General features: G+C 42.5%; 1 protein-coding gene across 2 annotated transcripts in view; it reads left to right on the top strand.

Annotated features, from left to right (window-relative positions):
• The window catches only part of UNC5C (unc-5 netrin receptor C), a 307,445-nt gene that overhangs the window by 234,247 nt on the left and 50,177 nt on the right, over positions 1 to 23,021 (top strand). For both annotated transcript variants that reach the window (XM_083398294.1, XM_083398293.1), the window contains exons 5-7: positions 7,160 to 7,340; positions 10,234 to 10,401; positions 12,604 to 12,768. In XM_083398294.1, the coding sequence (XP_083254420.1) occupies positions 7,160 to 7,340; positions 10,234 to 10,401; positions 12,604 to 12,768 (514 nt within the window). The remainder of the gene's footprint in view (positions 1 to 7,159; positions 7,341 to 10,233; positions 10,402 to 12,603; positions 12,769 to 23,021) is intronic.

Genomic DNA, 23,021 nt, shown 5'->3' with positions numbered 1-23,021 from the left:
AACAGAAAGCACTCACCAACCTGAGGAAAGACAACAACATAATCATTCTCCCAGCAGACAAAGGTAATGCCACTGTTGTGATGAACACATCGGACTACCAAGCAAAACTATCAAATCTACTCCAAGACCCTACCTACCAACCTATAAAAACAGATCCCACCACCTATCTGGAAAAAACCACCAAATCCAAAATAAAAGCCTCTCCTATCAGTGAAGAAATCCAGCTAAGAATCATCCCCAGAGAAAAATCATCCAGATGCCCCAAACTCTACGGCCTCCCCAAGATACACAAAGAAGGAACACCACTCAGACCAATAGTCAGCTCCATAGGCTCACCTCTACAAAATCTCGCTAAATTTCTCGCCAAGCAACTTCAGCCCTATGCAGAATCCATCTCTTCACACGTTCCAAACTCCTTCCAGTTCATAGAAACAATAAAGAAGCAAAACCTACAACCCAATGACCTACTTGTGAGCTTCGATGTTGTATCTCTCTTCACACAAGTGCCCATTAATGAAGCCTTGACAGCCATTCAAAACAAATACAATCCCCCCGAATACATCTTGGACCTGACCAACCACTGCCTAACCAACACGTACTTCATCCACAATGGACAAAGATACAAACAGATAGAAGGAGCACCTATGGGATCACCCCTCTCACCGGTCATCGCTAACCTGTACATGGAACACTTTGAAACCAATGCTTTAGACAAGTCAGAACACAAACCCAAACTTTGGCTCAGATATGTTGACGACACCTTTGTAATTTGGCCACACGGGAAGGAAAAACTGGATAGCTTCCTCACACATCTCAACAGCCTACACCCCAAAATACAATTCACTATGGAAATAGAAGCCAACAACCAACTTCCCTTCCTTGACGTCCTAATCTACAAAAAACCTGATGGCTCCCTAGGACACACTATCTACCGGAAAAAAACACACACCAACCGCTACTTACATGCACAATCACACCACCACCCTGCACAAATAAACTCCGTAGCCAAGACTCTCATCTCCAGAACCAAACGCCTGGCTGACGAAGACCACTTGACAACTGAGTTACAGAATCTCTCAAATGTGTTAATTGCCAATGGATACCAGCAAAACAGGGTTACGAAGCTAATCCAAAAAGAAACACCCCCCAAAAACCAAGACACAGAAGAAAACAATGGCATAGCCCTCCTTCCTTATATCAAGGGCACTACAGATAAAATTAGCAAAATCCTCCATAAACACAATATCAAAACAGCCTTTTGCACCAACCAAAAAATAGCCAATATCCTCAGAAACCCCAAGGATAAAATTCAGTTGGAAAACCAAGGGGTCTATGAAATACCCTGCAAAGTCTGCCCAGCCACGTACATTGGACAAACAAACAGACGAATAAATGCACGTATCGCAGAACACAAGAATGCCGTCAAAAAAGAAGAAAAAACTTCCTCTCTTTTCCAACACATGAAAGAAACAGGACACGAAATTAATTTTGCAGATTCCAAATTGCTCTTTAACATGGAACATCACCACAAGAGAATAATCATGGAAGCCATCGAGATAGAGAAACACCCTCACAACATGAACAAGCGTGACGACACATCCCGCTTGCCAGACATCTGGAAATTAGCCCTCCCCACAAAATCTGACACCAGATCCAGAGGCACACAGAACGCCATCACCAATCAACCACACCAGACCCAAACCCAGACCCTCTCCACAGATAAATTACAGACACCATCCAGTAGCCAAACCAGGGTGGCACCTCCGGATGCTGCACCCCCCTGCAATCCCTACACAGATCTGGCTGGCACAGGCCACAAAACCACAGCTCGCCCCTATACACGAAGCCAAGCCAGAGCACAACCAAGTGCAGTACAGCCATCTTCTCAGAAAAACTCTTCACAAAGTTCAAGAGTTCAAGACACGAAGGCTTTAGCAACTAATCCACACCTAATGACCCACCTAAGTGGGATTCAGGAAATCACTCAAGAAATCACTCAAGATATCCCTCAAGTAATTAAGGAACAAAAGAAGAAAAGGCACACTAGCCTGGGAACCTCCTCTCTGCCCAGAACATTGGAGGCTATACACCACACCTCCTCAACAGTATTTATAGGAACTCAAACACTGAGATCCTGCTCTGTTCCAGTAACAAGAAGCCGAAAGCACCAGCCTGAAGATGACGAGTGAGACCTCGTCGAAACGTCGCCTAGACACCCCAACTTTTACACGGGAAGACACCCGAGGACACCAAAACCTGCATATATATATATATATATATATATATATATATATTCCCACCTAGTAGGAAAATGGCAAATTCATGTTTATTAGAGTTAAGACAGAGCATGCTCAGCGGTTGTCCTGTTTTCCAGGATGGGTGCCAAACTGTTGCTTGTGTGAACAGATAACAAAGTAAAACCCTGTTATCATTTCACACTGTGAGGGTTGCCTCCATATGTTGTACCTGGCGATGAGGATAAGCTGCTTCCCTGATTCTTAATATGCTATAAGCAGGAGCGTGGCTGGAAAAATGACTACCTATGGAATTATGAAATTGTTTTGATGCTGATAGGAGGACTGGGTTGCAGCAGGCAGAAAGCACTTCATTGCTAATTATATTGATGATCACAAAAAGTGTGCAGTGCAGCTGTTTGTGGCTCAAAGACATATGGCACGGTTAGAAGCTTGGTAGCACCTGAAAAACCCACTGCCAAACCTTTGAAGAGCTAATTGAAATTGTCTCGCATCCTGATAAAGCTCGTTCCACCAGACATTGTTCAGTGCTTAAGTTTAAATGCAAAATAAGGTTTCATTATATGATGTGCATGTATATTCTAGCAGGCCCAAATGATAGGCAAATCATTTTCTCCTGTGAGGAGGTGTGCTTCTTTTAAGAATGCAACAGTCCATGATTTGTATACAGATTTATATTTTCAAAGGTTAAAAATTAAATATACGCCACCTAATCAACTGGTGTGACTTTTAAGCAGACTATGCAAAACCTAAAACTAATTTGCTTTGCCTGCCCTCAATTCATTATTTTAACATTAAACAGTTGCTCAAAATGTTCTACAGACCTGATTAGGGCCATGCAAGGGAGCCCTTGTGACAATTGTGGGTTTTTCTCCCTTGCTGATGGCTGTTGGTCTCACATTTCATGTTGGGTGACATGTGGCAGGTTCCCTCAGTTAATTAGAACAAATGTGCCAATTATGTTAATATATCTTCCGATGCCAATCAGTGAATAATTAGAGACAACACATCTGTCTCCCACCAGGGAGTAGGAGAGAGTGAGCAAGAGAAAGCAGGAACTAGAAGGTGCAAAGTGCTCTAAATTGCTGCCACAGTGGATTGTGCATTTCTTCCCTATGAATGCAGTGTCATGAAAGCATTGCACATGCTTTAGCAATACTGTGTGTGTTCACACACAGGGAGGGCATGAAGTTGCATGCAATCACATTCTCCTTAGGCTGACATATTGGAAGAATTATCCAGGTGTTTTGTTACAGTGAAAATTCTGCAGCAGCACTGTAGTATTTATGGTGTTAGGGTGTTGGGACCCTGTGGGTGTCACAGCTGCTTCTTTATGGGCAATGGTGTGCATCAAAAAAGCAAAGGAGCTTCAGTGACTTATCTATTATGTTATCACTGTGCATGAAAGGTGCTCTAGCCTTTGTGGGCTAATTGTTCCCATATTGCAGATGTAGGTGAGGAGGGTGAGAGAATATATATGCATCTTCTAGCATGAAATTTTGGCATGGTTGAGAGATACGTTAATATTTTGCTCTCATTCAAAACTCCTTCAGTGTGATGTAGCCAGTGTGGTGTAGTGGTTAAGAGCAGTGGACTCGTAATCTGATGAACCAGGTTCGCGTCCCTGCTCCTCCACATGCAGCTGCTGGGTGACCTTGGGCTAGTCACACTTCTTTGAAGTCTCTCAGCCCCACTCATCTCACAGAGTGTTTGTTGTGGGGAAGAAGGGAAAGGAGATTGTTAGCCACTTTGAGACTCCTTAGGGTAGTGATAAAGCGGGATATCAAATCCAAACTCTTTTCAGTTTCCTTTTGCGTGAGCCATGATTGACACCGCAAACAAGAAAATGTGTGAGCTCCTAGCGGGGAGTTTGTGGCTGCTTTGCTCCTGTGGTTATTATGTGGTTGCATTGCACTAAGTTAAGCTATGGCTTGTGTTTGTTTTGCATCCAAACCCTGGCTCATGTTCCATATACTCTCTTCTAGACTAACTGTGAGCTGTGTGTCCTATTTGTCTGGGAGAGTTAAACCATAAACGTGAATTCAGGAAACATTGTTAAGTCAAACCATGGCTTGGCACAGCAGCAGAATGGCCAGGAAAGGACCAAAACAGCTGCCATGTTTTCTTTGGGAGCCCACACATTTGCTCATTCATACTAAGCCATAGTTTAGCTCAGTGTTACGTGCAAACGAGGACAGTAGGGATAAAGAAATCCTGCTATCAGAGTCAGAAAACCTGGATTCATAAGCAGATGTGTTATTTACATATATATACCAGTTGCAATAACCTTCTTTTTAAAAATAGCAGCTGTGGAGGGCCCTGATCCAGATTGGCTCCATGGTATTGAGTAAGTAGGGCCTTAACCCTTTATCCATGGCACAACTGTTCTGTTAGAACAGAAGCTTCAATTAGCACCAAAATTAGAGGATATAAATCTGATGACATCACAGGGGTGTCTAATCTAAAGAAGCATAAAGCATAGAAATATAGTAATATGGAGCTCCTAAATTACTGAAATATGTGAAAATATAGATGAAGCAGGACTTTTTATTGCAAATTGTCCTTCATTTTCCTGAGGTAATTGTAATGTGCATTTTCTATCTGGAGCAATTGTTGTTTGTCTTATATAGTACTATTACCAGTGGCATTATGACTCTCTCATTTTTTAAAGGCCCTACAAGTAGATCTGGTGGTTTTGGTCAAAGCCCCAAGGAGCTTAAAATGCAATATCCTGTCTTTTATGATAAATTATACACATAAAACAGTGGCAAATGGTTTGAATTTTATCCTGTGTGTGTGTATCCAGCATTTTAGAAGAAATTATAACAGAGCTCTGATGAAGAAGGCATAGCAAGGCTTGATTTTGAGAAACATTATGAAAGAGATGGAACCATAGGAGGGAAGTTAGCCTAAGGTACAGGAGAAAATGGCAAACATCATTAGAGAGGTTTTTCCAATCATCTTCTTTTATGTGACTCTGCCCCATATCTCAACTCCATCTTGTCTTTCTTGTGGCTTTCTGCAGCTGTGCTTACGTTATCTGGGCTCTCAACATACCTTGAGCCAGTTTTCCTGTATTATTACATCTGCAATGGGCAGTATTTGGTTTTACTGTACTTTTTAATAAAGTTAATTTTATACTTCATTTTGTACTTGTACTCATTTACTTGGGCGTAAGCCCCATCAAACTCTGTAGGACTTATTTCGAAGTAGATATGTATTGGGTTACATCATCAGTGTTGTTTCTCTGTATTTAGTTTCCATATTTGAAAAGCACTGTCATTATATTGGTATGATTTTTGCAGCAAAGTGTGCAAAGTATTTTGTACTTTGTTACTACAAGTATGTAGTACAAGCAAAGTATGCAAAGTATTTTGTACTTTGTTACTACAAGTATGTAAACAACAACAACAACGAAGTATCATCCTTCTTTAACAAATAAGGATCATAGATAGGTTTGTTATATAGAAGTCAATTTCATTAAATTCAGTTAGACACCCCACCCTATCACTAGGCAGAGGGAGGTAGCTGCCTTGGGTGCAGATGTCAGAAAGAGGAAGCAGTTCTGCCACCATCTGCTGAGTCTCTAACTAGCCTCTTCTACACCTCTTAAGCTACTCAGCTGCCTTTAGGCACCATAGTGGTGAGGATTGCAGGTGATGTGCATGCCTACCTATGGACAGGGCTTTGCACATTCACACCAAATGATCATTTATGGGATAACATAGAACACTCGGTTCAAATATGGGTATTCCTGCCTTGGTGTAATCATTCCTTTGGTGGGACTTAACTGGTTCTAGCAAGGAATGAATCAAGCTTTGTGTTACTGAAAACGGGAGTGGCTTACTGCCTATATGCGCATAGTGCTTTCTGTGACTGAAATAAGATGGAGCAGGCTTCGTTGGCTTCCAGTCTCCTTGGGCAGATGTTCAAATGGTTTAGGGTAAAGGGGATGTTTGTCAGGACAAACCGGGTCTTTATTAGTAGTGAGACCCTTCTGTGTTCCATTGGGTTGGCCAGGGGCTGAGAATATTTCTGTTTTTCTTCGTTTCATTAAATTGCTGGGCACAAATTCCAATGATCCAGTGACATGAAGGCACTGCTTTGATCCATCCTGGGTCTCTAAAGCATGCTCAGTTCAAAAGCAAATAAGCCACTGAATGTTCAGCCAAGTTATGCTAGACTAGCTTACCTCAGGCAGCTCTGGGAGAATGGGGTGCTTCTCTGGAGTGGAAATGAATGGAATATTGTATAGCTAGAGAACGCATGTCTATATCTTTAACTATTCCCCTCTGTTTGTCTACAAACATTTTTTTAAATGTTCGTATAAAGATTAGGACTGTTAAGTTGCAACTGTGGCTAATATGCTTGTAGCATATATAGTAGAATCTATGCACACATTATCCTTGTTTTTACATCTGAACACAAGATGTTTTACTTGTAAAATCCTTTGGGTTTATGTCTACAAATGTAATATGTGAGTGAGGCAGATTTGCAAGCCCATAGCATTGTGAGCACACTCAGCCAAGATGCATCATTTATTGTTACGTTCTTTGATTCTATCTGTATTGTGCATTTTTATTGCTAGACACTCTAAGAGTATTGCCGAAGGGCAGGGTAGGAATGCAGTAGTTCCCCTACACATTTTGCTTCATATTTTCCTTTTCAGGAGGCCTATTGACTTACATTTATATATGCAAAAGCTCAGAGTGCCATCTGTTTCTGTCTCTTGGTGGCCCTGTATGTAGACAATACTGTGCTGAGTTAGATGGACCAGTTTTTTGATTCAGTATAGAACAGCTTCCTACATTTCTAGTCTTCTGATATAGATATTAATTTTAAAAAAACTCCACTGCATGCTATTTCTGGTAGGGGCTGCTGACCTTCCCTGTGAATCTCAACAGGTAGAGTGGCTGAAAAATGAAGAGGTGATTGACCCCGTTGAAGACCGGAATTTTTACATCACTATTGACCACAACCTGATCATAAAGCAGGCGCGCCTCTCTGACACAGCCAATTATACTTGTGTTGCCAAAAACATTGTGGCCAAGAGGAAGAGCACGACTGCTGCTGTCATTGTCTATGGTAAGGGGAAATGGTTTTGCCTCACAATGAAACTACAGCTTGAACTACCAAATTAATACAGTCAGTTGTACCATCCAGCTGGCTATTTCTCTCCAGGACCTGGCAAGCAGAATATACATATGATCACATGGCTGTCATCTAAAATGTATATCCCTTGGAAAGACCTTCTTGGACAAGGGGGACATGTGTGTATGTGTATTTAGGGATTTTTATTTTGCCTTTTTGCAAATGACTAAAGGTGGCTAAGCTAATCAATAGCATTAAAACAACAGCAGCAAATAACAAAATCTGCAGATTAAACAAAGATAACCATAAAAACAGTGACACTAGTGAGCCATTAAAACAGTTTGAATTAGAGTAGTTATCCTGAAAAGCAATCAAATGTCATTAAAACACTAGCAGAACACAATGGATATCTCTTTTCCAATAGCCACTTGCCCAACCAAAGATTGTACTTGATGGAGAGATCAAATGACCCAAACTGGTCTATAGACCTTGTCACCAACTATTTTTTCCACTAGCACTGCATGGAATGGGATAAATCACAAAGGTTCTTGCCCTCTTCCCCTCCTCCCCAAACACAAAGCATGTGGACAATTGGCAAATGTTTCAGCATCTCAAATTTCACTGCACAACACTATGGCAGTGTTGTCATAAAGCTACACTGATCCTCTAAATCATGAAGTCTTTCTGCTTCGTCACGAAATCCAGGCAAATCCATCTATGCAATCCACTTATTAAGCATCCCTACATATAATGCCCCCAGTGCAGAACTGCCATACCACATAGAAGTTTCCCAGTGAGCTCCATGTGGCTGGAACAATGTATGTATAAACTGTCCTTTGTTGTCTACTAAAGTGAGAAAAGTATTGTGAGGATAAAACGTAGCTCTAGTGGTACCATAGATGATCCTTGTTGCTTTTATCACAATCAGTTTAATTACAAGACAGATTATGCTAGAACTTTTATTTTGCAGGTAGGGCAGCAGTTTCACTTAATTGTAAGCAGTTGTCTCAGTGAAGTCACAGTGAGGGCTTTTCATTCCCCTTTCTGTGAGGAAAATGGTTGAATACAGCTAATTAGCAGTATTTGTGATACAAAGGAGGCCCCACAGACGCACACAGCATAGTTCAGCTGGAGAGCACAGTAGCATGCAGGAACAGAAGCAAGGCTCAGCACACACCATATATAATTATTCTTTCCAAACACAAAGAGTTTGACTAGGTAGGTGGAACTTTGTCACCTGTTGCTGAAATGCTGTGAGGAATAGGGGATTGGAGTTGAAAACCCGATAAGCCTACCGAAGATACTTTTTGCATGAGCTCACACCTCTATGACAAAGACTGTCAGTGAATTAAGGAAAACAGCCATTTGATCCTATACAGAAGCCAGTGGTCAAGGTTGTTGGAGGCTAAGTTCGGCAACATATAGAGGGCCTTATGCTCTCTACCCTTGACCTACGGCATGCTGCAAATGAGGATAGGCACCGGTGAAGGAATGAGTAGAGCAAAGGTGCACTGAGTTATTTTTGTTTTCCAACAGAGCATGTAGAGAATGGTGCTTTGTTTGCTAGTCACACTGGATATCAATTATTCCCAGTATCAGAGGTTCTGTGCATCTAAAAACCAGTTGCTGGAGAACATGAGTGGGGAGAGTGTGATGGTGCTCATACTCTGCTTGCAGGCTTCCCATGGGAAGCTGGTTGGCAACTGGGCAAATCAAAGGCTAGGCTAGGTACGTCTTTGGTCTGATCCAGAAGGAGTCTTCTTACATTCTCATTTTTAATCAAAACACAGTGAGCTGAAGAAATTAGTTCTTCTTGTTCCTGTGGAATGCTGACGTCCCATGCCTTGCTTTTTTCCACATTTCATTACCAAGGCATAAAAACGGAACCAGTGGGAATATGCAGTCAATACTGCCTTTGGCATGCAAGAATTAGAACCTAGACCCCATATTACATTCAACATGTGAGAGCAGCCTGGCGTTCTGCTGTTGAGAAATCTGAAGGCTTCCCAGGGAAGAGATAAAGGTATATAAAGAACTTATAAAGAGAAAGAGAGGTGACTAAGAGCACCTTTTCTGTCTATGTGGTTGCATTCATTTTCAGCTTTCTCTGCCTTAAGGCAGGACAACCTTCAGAATTCTCAACAGGCTGTTGTCACGTGGTAAGCATTAATATTATTATACTAATTACTAAATTTTTGTATTACTCTTCATCCAAAGATCACAGGGCAGTTTACAATATGAAAATGTAAAAATATATTCCATAATAACAAACTAAAACAATACACCCACAACCCCAACATGCACAGTTTTAAAGGCCACAGATTGTTTAATTAGCCTCAGGCCTGCAAGAAGAGGAATATTTTTGCCTGGCACCATATAAGCACTGTTTAAAATGGGGAAGGGGAGAAAAGTTAACTGATAACAGAGTTGTGAATTAATGCTCCCCTAGAAAAGGAATTTTGTAATTAGGGTTGGTACATCTACTAGGGGAGGGATACATTACTCATTTGCATTTGCTGATTCATTTAATTAGAATTCATAAATTGTGTGCCAGTGTTCCACATATCAGCTGGGATGGAAATAAAGATCAGCTGAATCACTACCCTAATTGTAGTGCACTTAACTGAGGAGTTTGGCAGGCTACTGGAAACCATAAGGGAAATTGCATGCAATACATAAGAGTGAAGAGCTTAGGCTTTTAAGAAGCACCAGTTCATGTGTATAGATAACTAAAGCGATTAAGCTCCAACATTCACCATAGCTGGCTTAAAAGAGAGGCCAACACAGTACATGAAATAGTAAAAGCGTTGGGATTCCTGTGAAATCTCAGTGTTCATTGACTTATATACCCTGCCTTTGAGCCTTCTCTATTTCTCTGTCTTCTCAGTCAATGGAGGATGGTCAACCTGGACCGAGTGGTCCGTCTGCAACAGCCGTTGTGGAAAAGGCTCCCAGAAGCGCACAAGAACCTGTACCAACCCTGCTCCACTCAATGGAGGTGCCTTCTGTGAAGGCCAAAGTTTGCAGAAAATAGCTTGCACCACATTGTGTCCAGGTATGTCAAATATAACTCTGATGCGTCCACTTCTGTATATTTTGTTTCCATCTTGTTCTTCTAGCATCAAGCTTTTGAGAGATAACTGTTTTCTTGTTCCCCCCTCCCCTCCCTTTCAGCGGGTAAATGTTTCATTCTGTTATATAAATGCACAGAATGGTGTGCAAACAGCAGTAGGTTCATTCCAATTATTGCACAAAGCTTACCCACCATCTCTGTTCTTTGTAATTTGCAATTTACGTAACATTTCAAAGCTCAAAATCTTAAGAGACTTAAGTCTTAGCTCTGTTGAAATCTCTGGAAGTAAACTGAAATTTAAGTATATAAAAGGATTCTGAGCAGTAAATCTGAAAACAATATTTTAAGCTCTTGAGTGAAGACTTTTTTACCTGCCGGGACAAACAAGGGCATTCATAGGGGAACTTTCCCCCCTTCTTGCTACATTTTGGTCACCTTGCTCAAAGACTTGATATCCTGCTCACTAGAGATTTGACATTTTTGAATACTTATCGATATATTTTGTTTTAAAGCATATTTTAGATATTTTGTTTTTGTAAACTGCCTGAAGATTTTTTTTTTATAGTAAGCAATCTATAAATTGACTAGTAAAAAACATAATGAATAAATACAGACTGGTAAACTCTCCACATCTCATTTGGGATTGATTTTGAAATAATCTGAGGTTCCACCCCCACCTCTGCAAAACAAAATAAACACAAAGAAAGAACTTGGATAATTTTCTGAACCAACACAAGTCTCTGAAAATGACCCATCCTACCTATCTCCATCAGACCCAGAAAACACACACACACAAACACACACACACCTGGCCAGTGACAACATGAACAGCAGTAGTATGTGTAGAATTGGGAGACAGGGAGGTCTGTCTACCTCCCCATCTTTCAGCATGACTTTCTGGCCCTTGATAGCTGTAGTAACCTAAGCAATAGCACTTGGAATACTACAAATCTCAAAGACCACTGTGTCTCTCTCCCTAGTGCACTGTTATGTAGGGCTCGAAGATGATGGACAAAGAGAGGGCAAGTGTCCAACTTCTCATCTCCCTATGTGCTTCAGTTGCTTGTGATACTGCTGATGTTGTCCAAGTATGCAAAAGGAACAGAGAGCATGTTTGGCAGAGGAAACAGCCTAAGGGCAACAGTGTTTTGGGGTCAAGGAGGGTTGGAAATTTAGTGTCACTTCTGCCTCTGTGCTCAAATCTTGTGTGTTTGGATGGGGTGGCAAGTGAGAATTATGGTGCAGCTAATCAGGTTTATTAAATCTAATGAGTGACACAAACTCTAAAGATGAAGGTGTTAGCCCAGCAGCTTGCTATTAGACTGCTGCTTCTCATACTACAAGCATTTGTTAAAGCAGAAAGTCATCACTGTGGATAGTTGGGCTCAATCTTATCATGAAGTCAGTGACCACATCAGAGTCACTGATTGCTTCCATATACGCTTCATATTGGATGTTAAACATGATTTATGTTCGCACAAAGTTTGTGGAGGTGTTATACAATGTTAGCTGTTAGATTTCCTCCTATTTGTTTGCAGTGATGCTATATGTCACAGTGTCAAGCAATTCTTATCCCACCACATTCTCCGTCACTTTTCTTTGCTGTAAAAAGTACAGATTTTTATTTGGAAGAGGGTTTGTTGTACAACCCGAGTTTGCACAACCTGAATTTTCTGGGATGCGTTAAATCCCACCCAACAAATAGTGGGAATCTGGAAGTGTCCACTGAATCAGGGTGTTAGTAGCCGAATAGAAAGGGCTGCATATGTACATACGCTAGCTGCTTTCTGGGTGGAATTTGCTGTCCTTGAGCAATATGAATTAAATGTCAGATCACCGTAAGATTTCATTACAGCTAGGCACCCCCACAATCTAGGCTGTTCCTTAAACAAATAAGGCAAATGATCCAGAAACAGACTGAAACAAAGCCCTTTAATATAGGCTTCAGAGTATTTTCAGACTAAAATAAATATTCTTGATATTGCATGATCTGTATTTTGGATAAATAAAATATCGGCTTTCTCAAATGTTGTACCACTCTTCATGCACAGCAGATTCGCATCTGGATTTTTTAGTTTTTTTAAAAAAATGACTTTATAAACAAGTCTTTATTTGCATCTCTGCCTCTTGCCTCCCTCCCCTTCAAAATTGATTATTATTATTTTTTACTTTTTTCTGGAACAGTAGATGGAAGGTGGACACCGTGGAGTAAATGGTCTACCTGTGGAACAGAGTGTACCCACTGGCGCAGGAGGGAATGCATGGCCCCAGCACCAAAGAACGGGGGGAAAGACTGTGAAGGCCTTGTCTTACAGTCCAAGAACTGCACAGATGGTCTATGTATGCAGAGTAAGTAGAAGTACACAAATGCAGCTACACTGGCATTGTGATTTGTAGAAGAAAGAAACCCACTGAAAAAACAATTAAGGATTCAATATTCTCATACTATATTGCTGGAGTGGATCCAAAAAGGACCCTCCACTTTATGACAACACAGCGGTGGGTGGGAAACCCACAATCCTGCATTTAAAACATTTGGCAGAAGTTTCAGGAAAATGTCCTGCTCTGTGCTCCATTTGGGAAGAATTTCGACTGAAGCTTGCTAGGCATGGGAGGCCATGCTTCCTTAAAAAAAAAAAGGTGCACAATTGCATGAGGGTTTTAACAGCAAATCCTTCATATTTTTATTTATTTATTTTTCCATCTCACCTTAATTTCTCCCTCCTGGGATTTGGACTTGCAAGCTTCAGTATGAGACCTGGCAAAGTTCTTGTGTGTCTTCTAGGTCCTGAGTGCCACTGCAACCTGAATAAATCTCAGCCTGGAAGTGCCTTTAGGCACTGGCTGGGCTAAAGTTCCCAACCTTACTAGATAAGTGCTAGTTTCTGCTTAGTGTATACCTCTATGGGATTGGTGTGGGTCTAGTCCTGCATGAGGATTTTTTTTAAAGGAAAGACTGTGGTCATGGTACTAGATTTCTGTTGGCTCCTGTTCCTAAATACTTGTTTCGTGACATATTCATTTAGGCTACAATCCTCAGCACACCTATGAGGGAGGAGGAGTTTGGGTTTGATATCCAACTTTATCACTACCCTAAGGAGTCTCAAAGAGGCTAACATTCTCCTTTCCCTTCCTCCCCCACAACAAACACTCTGTGAGGTGAGTGGGGCTGAGAGACTTCAGAGAAGTGTGACTAGCCCAAGGTCACCCAGCAGCTGCATGTGGAGGAGTGGAGAAGCAAACCCGGTTCACCAGATTACAAGTCTATCACTCTTAACCACTACACCACCCGGGTTGAATGAAGCCCCATTGAACGAAGTGGGATTTTCTTCCAAATAGGAATCCAAGAAGCTGCCGTACACCAAGTGAGACCAGCTCCATCTAGCTCCGAGTTTCCCCAACTTGGGTCTCCAGCTGTTGCTGGACTACAACTCCCATCATCCCTAGCTAGCAGGACCAGTGGTCAGGGATGGTGGGAATTGTAGTACCAAAAAAACAGCTGGAGACCCAAGTTTGAGAAACCCTGATCTAGCTCATGATTTTTCATACTGACAGCCAGCAGCTCCCCAGAATTTCAGGCAGGGAATATTCCCAGCACAAACTGGATATACCAGGGATTGAATCTGGGACCCTTCAACATGCAATGTGCATGCCTTACTACTGAGCTACAACCCTTCCAAAGTAAATGTGTACTGATAGGCCCACATATTTAGGAGTCGAAAGCTTTTGAACAAGCTTCCAAATAAACATGCATAGGATGTATACAAGCTTCCAAATAAACTGATAGGATGTATACAATGGACAGTTTTCACTGGGCCATGGCAATGGTATAATAAGAGTGATCATTGCCTATGGACAACACACATTAACTTTTTCTGCCCAAATATAACCACTGTTCAAATAGATTGTGAAGGCTTTTGAAGCACTGCAAAGACTTTATGGTGATGCTTTCCCCTTCCCTTCCTTTTTGGTTCAAGTTACCTCACAGGTAACAAAATGAAATTTCCATGTGATATTTATCTGACAATATCTGTTCTTGTCAGCCATCTTGTAAGGTTGTCTCCAGTTCCTCAGTGTATGGGAGGGAGGCAAGAAGCTTATGACTTTAGAAAGAAGCATATTTTTGTAATACTGAGTGGGGGGCAGGGGAATTCTTAACTTAATTTCCTGACAGTATGTCTTGGAGATAGAAGAGATAATGTACATATAACTCTGCTGGTGTGAATGGACCATTATGACAAATTAGCACGGAAATATATCTCCTTCATTTCCAGCAGAGCTTTACTGCCAGATTATGTTTAGACAGGTGTGTGTCATCTTTGTGTGCGTGCAGTCATTTAAGCAGAAATATTTTGGAGGGGGAGATTTTTATGTGACTGAAGAATAAAAGTCCTATAGGAATGTCATTATTATGTAGATAGTATATTGTTTTTTATGCTATTGGATACAAGCCTATATTATTAGCCATAGGATGGAAACTTTCATGACTTGGTCCAATTCACGATACTAGCTTTAGGTTCAGATTCTTCCTCAGATACAAGCTAGGTGAGTAATGTTGGGCCAAGTAGTAGTAATAGTGAATGGAAGATCTTAGCCATCTGGAATGTACTTGTGACAGAATACACATATAGAAGAAGTTAATCCTCTTATACACAGCCAGGGATATGTAGCTGCATAAATAAATACAGATGTCCTAAAAAACATTGCTTTGTATCTACAAGCCTTTTCTCTTCCAGTCCATTATTTGCTACAGTAACATCACTCAGGCAAATCAATAAGCTCTTTCATTCACCTAGCCCTACTCCTGTGTAAAGAAGCAGTCAGAACTACTATCGATTTCTTTGCGGATAAAAACTGTGGAGCTTTCCCTGAGCCCCTCCACCCCTCAAACCCTCATAATTATAGTATTTTTCACCCAAAGCTGTAGTTTCTGCTTACCGCTAACTGTGGTATTTCTGGTGCAACTTGGCTGTCACATTTATTCAGACTAATGATCTTGCCAGTACACACACTCTCTTATTCTGTAGTTAGTATTTTCCCCCTAACGTGAAAGGATGAATAGTCATTAAGTCAGCGTGCCTTCAGAGAGAGGAGGGAGAGGGAGGGAGGGAGAGGGAGACAGCAAGACCGAATTGGAAAATAAAACTAGCTGTAGTGAAAATTTAGAACTGCTGTTATTAGAAAAGGCCTCCCAAGTACACAACCTCTACTAGCTGGAGCCCTTACAATAATTTAATAATTATTGTAATGGCTTTAATTAGGCCTCAGCCACTGTCTGCGGTGTAAGGCACATTAAACGTCTGGCCATCTGCCATCCGGAAGAGTTATTTATTTACCTCTACATGTGCCATATTTTCATGTGCATTAAACACCAACAGTTTAGAAAAACCAGTGTATCAGGACTGTGTAGAAAGAGATAACTGTGGAGTTAATAAAATGAAAACTGTAGGGATGACCCAGTGCATAGTCTGAATAATATATATATATATATATATATATATATATATATGTTTTTGGTGTCCTCGGGTGTCTTCCCGTGTAAAAGTTGGGGTGTCTAGGCGACGTTTCGACGAGGTCTCACTCGTCATCTTCAGGCTGGTGCTTTCGGCTTCTTGTTACTGGAACAGAGCAGGATCTCAGTGTTTGAGTTCCTATAAATACTGTTGAGGAGGTGTGGTGTATAGCCTCCAATGTTCTGGGCAGAGAGGAGGTTCCCAGGCTAGTGTGCCTTTTCTTCTTTTGTTCCTTAATTACTTGAGGGATATCTTGAGTGATTTCTTGAGTGATTTCCTGAATCCCACTTAGGTGGGTCATTAGGTGTGGATTAGTTGCTAAAGCCTTCGTGTCTTGAACTCTTGAACTTTGTGAAGAGTTTTTCTGAGAAGATGGCTGTACTGCACTTGGTTGTGCTCTGGCTTGGCTTCGTGTATAGGGGCGAGCTGTGGTTTTGTGGCCTGTGCCAGCCAAATCTGTGTAGGGATTGCAGGGGGGTGCAGCATCCGGAGGTGCCACCCTGGTTTGGCTACTGGATGGTGTCTGTAATTTATCTGTGGAGAGGGTCTGGGTTTGGGTCTGGTGTGGTTGATTGGTGATGGCGTTCTGTGTGCCTCTGGATCTGGTGTCAGATTTTGTGGGGAGGGCTAATTTCCAGATGTCTGGCAAGCGGGATGTGTCGTCACGCTTGTTCATGTTGTGAGGGTGTTTCTCTATCTCGATGGCTTCCATGATTATTCTCTTGTGGTGATGTTCCATGTTAAAGAGCAATTTGGAATCTGCAAAATTAATTTCGTGTCCTGTTTCTTTCATGTGTTGGAAAAGAGAGGAAGTTTTTTCTTCTTTTTTGACGGCATTCTTGTGTTCTGCGATACGTGCATTTATTCGTCTGTTTGTTTGTCCAATGTACGTGGCTGGGCAGACTTTGCAGGGTATTTCATAGACCCCTTGGTTTTCCAACTGAATTTTATCCTTGGGGTTTCTGAGGATATTGGCTATTTTTTGGTTGGTGCAAAAGGCTGTTTTGATATTGTGTTTATGGAGGATTTTGCTAATTTTATCTGTAGTGCCCTTGATATAAGGAAGGAGGGCTATGCCATTGTTTTCTTCTGTGTCTTGGTTTTTGGGGGGTGTTTCTTTTTGGATTAGCTTCGTAACCCTGTTTTGCTGGTATCCATTGGCAATTAACACATTTGAGAGATTCTGTAACTCAGTTGTCAAGTGGTCTTCGTCAGCCAGGCGTTTGGTTCTGGAGATGAGAGTCTTGGCTACGGAGTTTATTTGTGCAGGGTGGTGGTGTGATTGTGCATGTAAGTAGCGGTTGGTGTGTGTTTTTTTCCGGTAGATAGTGTGTCCTAGGGAGCCATCAGGTTTTTTGTAGATTAGGACGTCAAGGAAGGGAAGTTGGTTGTTGGCTTCTATTTCCATAGTGAATTGTATTTTGGGGTGTAGGCTGTTGAGATGTGTGAGGAAGCTATCCAGTTTTTCCTTCCCGTGTGGCCAAATTACAAAGGTGTCGTCAACATATCTGAGCCAAAGTTTGGGTTTGTGTTCTGACTTGTCTAAAGCATTGGTTTCAAAGTGTTCCATGTACAGGTTAGCGATGACCGGTGAGAGGGGTGATCCCATAGGTGCTCCTTCTATCTGTTTGTATCTTTGTCCATTGTGGATGAAGTACGTGTTGGTTAGGCAGTGGTTGGTCAGGTCCAAGATGTATTCGGGGGGATTGTATTTGTTTTGGATGGCTGTCAAGGCTTCATTAATGGGCACTTGTGTGAAGAGAGATACAACATCGAAGCTCACAAGTAGGTCATTGGGTTGTAGGTTTTGCTTCTTTATTGTTTCTATGAACTGGAAGGAGTTTGGAACGTGTGAAGAGATGGATTCTGCATAGGGCTGAAGTTGCTTGGCGAGAAATTTAGCGAGATTTTGTAGAGGTGAGCCTATGGAGCTGACTATTGGTCTGAGTGGTGTTCCTTCTTTGTGTATCTTGGGGAGGCCGTAGAGTTTGGGGCATCTGGATGATTTTTCTCTGGGGATGATTCTTAGCTGGATTTCTTCACTGATAGGAGAGGCTTTTATTTTGGATTTGGTGGTTTTTTCCAGATAGGTGGTGGGATCTGTTTTTATAGGTTGGTAGGTAGGGTCTTGGAGTAGATTTGATAGTTTTGCTTGGTAGTCCGATGTGTTCATCACAACAGTGGCATTACCTTTGTCTGCTGGGAGAATGATTATGTTGTTGTCTTTCCTCAGGTTGGTGAGTGCTTTCTGTTCTTCTTTGTGTAAATTGCTTCTGGGTGGTTTGCTGGAGCAGAGGATGTTGGTGACTTCAAGTCTGATTTTATTGGCTTCATCTGGATTGATTTTGGTTAGGCTAGCTTCGACTCCGCATATGATGTTTTCCGTGGGGATGCGTCTCGGGGCGACTGCAAAGTTGAAACCTTTGGAGAGTACTTTGGTTTCAGTTGAGGTGAGGATCCTGTCTGATATGTTATGTACTGTTTGTTTCATGGGTTGTTGTGGAGGGTGGCTGGGCTTCTGGCGTTTCTCTAGTTTGTGGAGTTTGTTGGTGTGTGTGTCTGTCTTGTGTGAGGTCTCCGTTTCAGCTCTCCAGACGGCTAGTTGTTTGCATTTGTCCCAGAGTGCAGGGTGGATTTTGTTACAGAGTTTGAGGTGAAGAGTGAGTAGATCTTTGTTGGTTTGGTTTAGTAGGTATCTTTTCTTGTGTAGTTCGTTTCTGATTAGAGATAGTTCAGTTCGTTTCAGGATCCTTTCGGTAGCTGGGGTTTTAGAGTGGAATTTAAGTTGGAAGCATGTGGGAATTAAGTTGTTGTCTCGGCAGTTGCGTAGGAACAAGAGATCACATAAGATGGTGGCTCTTCGGATTTCTAGTTTCTCGTAGGTTCTTGTCAGCTGGAAGGTTTCCTCCCCGTAGAGGTGAGATATTTGCTTTCGTAGATTTTCACGGGTACAGGAATGCAGGTTTTGGTGTCCTCGGGTGTCTTCCCGTGTAAAAGTTGGGGTGTCTAGGCGACGTTTCGACGAGGTCTCACTCGTCATCTTCAGGCTGGTGCTTTCGGCTTCTTGTTACTGGAACAGAGCAGGATCTCAGTGTTTGAGTTCCTATAAATACTGTTGAGGAGGTGTGGTGTATAGCCTCCAATGTTCTGGGCAGAGAGGAGGTTCCCAGGCTAGTGTGCCTTTTCTTCTTTTGTTCCTTAATTACTTGAGGGATATCTTGAGTGATTTCTTGAGTGATTTCCTGAATCCCACTTAGGTGGGTCATTAGGTGTGGATTAGTTGCTAAAGCCTTCGTGTCTTGAACTCTTGAACTTTGTGAAGAGTTTTTCTGAGAAGATGGCTGTACTGCACTTGGTTGTGCTCTGGCTTGGCTTCGTGTATAGGGGCGAGCTGTGGTTTTGTGGCCTGTGCCAGCCAAATCTGTGTAGGGATTGCAGGGGGGTGCAGCATCCGGAGGTGCCACCCTGGTTTGGCTACTGGATGGTGTCTGTAATTTATCTGTGGAGAGGGTCTGGGTTTGGGTCTGGTGTGGTTGATTGGTGATGGCGTTCTGTGTGCCTCTGGATCTGGTGTCAGATTTTGTGGGGAGGGCTAATTTCCAGATGTCTGGCAAGCGGGATGTGTCGTCACGCTTGTTCATGTTGTGAGGGTGTTTCTCTATCTCGATGGCTTCCATGATTATTCTCTTGTGGTGATGTTCCATGTTAAAGAGCAATTTGGAATCTGCAAAATTAATTTCGTGTCCTGTTTCTTTCATGTGTTGGAAAAGAGAGGAAGTTTTTTCTTCTTTTTTGACGGCATTCTTGTGTTCTGCGATACGTGCATTTATTCGTCTGTTTGTTTGTCCAATGTACGTGGCTGGGCAGACTTTGCAGGGTATTTCATAGACCAACAACCAACTTCCCTTCCTTGACGTCCTAATCTACAAAAAACCTGATGGCTCCCTAGGACACACTATCTACCGGAAAAAAACACACACCAACCGCTACTTACATGCACAATCACACCACCACCCTGCACAAATAAACTCCGTAGCCAAGACTCTCATCTCCAGAACCAAACGCCTGGCTGACGAAGACCACTTGACAACTGAGTTACAGAATCTCTCAAATGTGTTAATTGCCAATGGATACCAGCAAAACAGGGTTACGAAGCTAATCCAAAAAGAAACACCCCCCAAAAACCAAGACACAGAAGAAAACAATGGCATAGCCCTCCTTCCTTATATCAAGGGCACTACAGATAAAATTAGCAAAATCCTCCATAAACACAATATCAAAACAGCCTTTTGCACCAACCAAAAAATAGCCAATATCCTCAGAAACCCCAAGGATAAAATTCAGTTTGAAAACCAAGGGGTCTATGAAATACCCTGCAAAGTCTGCCCAGCCACGTACATTGGACAAACAAACAGACGAATAAATGCACGTATCGCAGAACACAAGAATGCCGTCAAAAAAGAAGAAAAAACTTCCTCTCTTTTCCAACACATGAAAGAAACAGGACACGAAATTAATTTTGCAGATTCCAAATTGCTCTTTAACATGGAACATCACCACAAGAGAATAATCATGGAAGCCATCGAGATAGAGAAACACCCTCACAACATGAACAAGCGTGACGACACATCCCGCTTGCCAGACATCTGGAAATTAGCCCTCCCCACAAAATCTGACACCAGATCCAGAGGCACACAGAACGCCATCACCAATCAACCACACCAGACCCAAACCCAGACCCTCTCCACAGATAAATTACAGACACCATCCAGTAGCCAAACCAGGGTGGCACCTCCGGATGCTGCACCCCCCTGCAATCCCTACACAGATTTGGCTGGCACAGGCCACAAAACCACAGCTCGCCCCTATACACGAAGCCAAGCCAGAGCACAACCAAGTGCAGTACAGCCATCTTCTCAGAAAAACTCTTCACAAAGTTCAAGAGTTCAAGACACGAAGGCTTTAGCAACTAATCCACACCTAATGACCCACCTAAGTGGGATTCAGGAAATCACTCAAGAAATCACTCAAGATATCCCTCAAGTAATTAAGGAACAAAAGAAGAAAAGGCACACTAGCCTGGGAACCTCCTCTCTGCCCAGAACATTGGAGGCTATACACCACACCTCCTCAACAGTATTTATAGGAACTCAAACACTGAGATCCTGCTCTGTTCCAGTAACAAGAAGCCGAAAGCACCAGCCTGAAGATGACGAGTGAGACCTCGTCGAAACGTCGCCTAGACACCCCAACTTTTACACGGGAAGACACCCGAGGACACCAAAACCTGCATTCCTGTACCCGTGAAAATCTACGAAAGCATATATATATATATATATATACACACACATATATATATATATAAGCACTGGTGTCACCCCACGAACCTGTTGTGGAGAGAACTTTGGATCTAGAGTGAGCAAGCACCTCCAAACAAAGAGCTATTTCTTCCCTAGACCTCATTGTTGGACCCCTGTGGTTACTTGAAGGAAAAGCAATTTTCACGTATAAAATAGTAAATTATTCCTAAGCAGGAGAATAAGGCTGCAGTCCTAAGCATACTTTCTACATGCAAAATAAACTTTGCATATATACGAGCCTTATTCAGGCATTCCATGTTTATGCACAGCATGAGGCAGAGGGGTAGCATTGGGGGCTGCAAAGAGAGGCAAAAGTGTTCACCAAAATTGTTCAGAGCGAGGGCAAAGCTTTCTGCCCTAACTCTGAATTGTCGTCTTAGTGAAGTCATGTAACCAAATCTGATTTGTCTTCATGGGATTGCAACATTATCACTTCAGCTGAATAATATCCTTGACTAATAGTAGTATGCTATGAGTGGGGGGGGGACGCAGGTGGCGCTGTGGGTTAAACCACTGAGCCTAGGACTTGCCGATCAGAAGGTCAGCAGTTCGAATCCCCGCGACAGGGTGAGCTCCCGTTGCTCAGTCCCTGCTCCTGCCAACCTAGCAGTTCGAAAGCACGTCAAAGTGAAAGTAGATAAATAGGTACCACTCCGGCGGGGAGGTAAACGGTGTTTCTGTGTGCTGCTCTGGTTCGCCAGAAGCGGCTTAATCATGCTGGCCACATGACCCGGAATCTGTACGCCGGCTCCTTTGGCCAATAAAGTGAGATGAGCACCGCAACCCCAGAGTCGGTCACAACTGGACCTAATGGTCAGGGGTCCCTTTAACTTTATGAGTGGGGGAGAAACAGATCAGTTCACACCATGAAGTATTTTATCAACTTCAGAGGAATATATTATTATTTTTTTATGTCATGGATCTGTAGCTTCACTGCAGTCCACTTCTGTTGAAATTTCCACCTCTCCTTCAGTGGTGGACCTTGGGCTCTCAAATTTCAGTGGTGCCCTGTGCTACACTAAAATTTTGCCATCCCCATCTCTCACACACTGTTCTACATCATTATTACGGCACCCCCTGTGCGTGAGTCAGCTGATGGGACATTCCAGGATCCAATCAGAAGCTGGGATACTCTACTTAAATCAGGAGGGTTGAGCAGTATGGGAACCCCAAGGCAGGAGGAATCCAAAATGGAGACTGACTGAAAGTCAGACAACAAGGTGGGAAGGGAGTTTAGAATCAAGTAGCTACAAAGAAAGAAGAGCAAAGGAGAAAGACACACACAGAGAGAGCGAGAGAGGAGTCTCTTTCTATTCATACTGATAAGACAGGACAGAATAGAGAGATGACAATAAAAATTGTGAAATCCAAGATTTTAATGGGGCTGGGCATAAGCACAAGTATGCCCTAGGTCATCCACCCAAGCAGCCGCAAAAGATTGCAGCAAACCCTGCAGTGTCAGTCTCAGTTATATCTCAGTTGCAGGTTGGAGGGCTGTGCTGAGAGAGAGTAGTTTGCGTGTTCAGACCTTTAAACCTCCCCCTTAAATAAATTCAGACAAGACTCAAATTTTGGTTTGGTTTTTGGCAGAATTTAGGCCACTGTTGCAGGTAGCACTGACCCAGGGCACCAGCATAGGTCAGCCTAGCGTGAACACCTGGATAAGCAGAAAGCCGGAAACAGGCTATCTCCGCCACCCAAATGCCCCCCTGGACCTAGGCACGGGCAC

The sequence above is a fragment of the Podarcis tiliguerta genome (assembly GCF_965153285.1).
Source record: "Podarcis tiliguerta genome assembly, chromosome: 9".
In the NCBI taxonomy this organism is placed as follows: Eukaryota; Metazoa; Chordata; class Lepidosauria; order Squamata; family Lacertidae; genus Podarcis; species Podarcis tiliguerta.
Note: the sequence above shows the minus strand (reverse complement) of the source record. Positions and strands in the feature narration are given on the sequence as shown.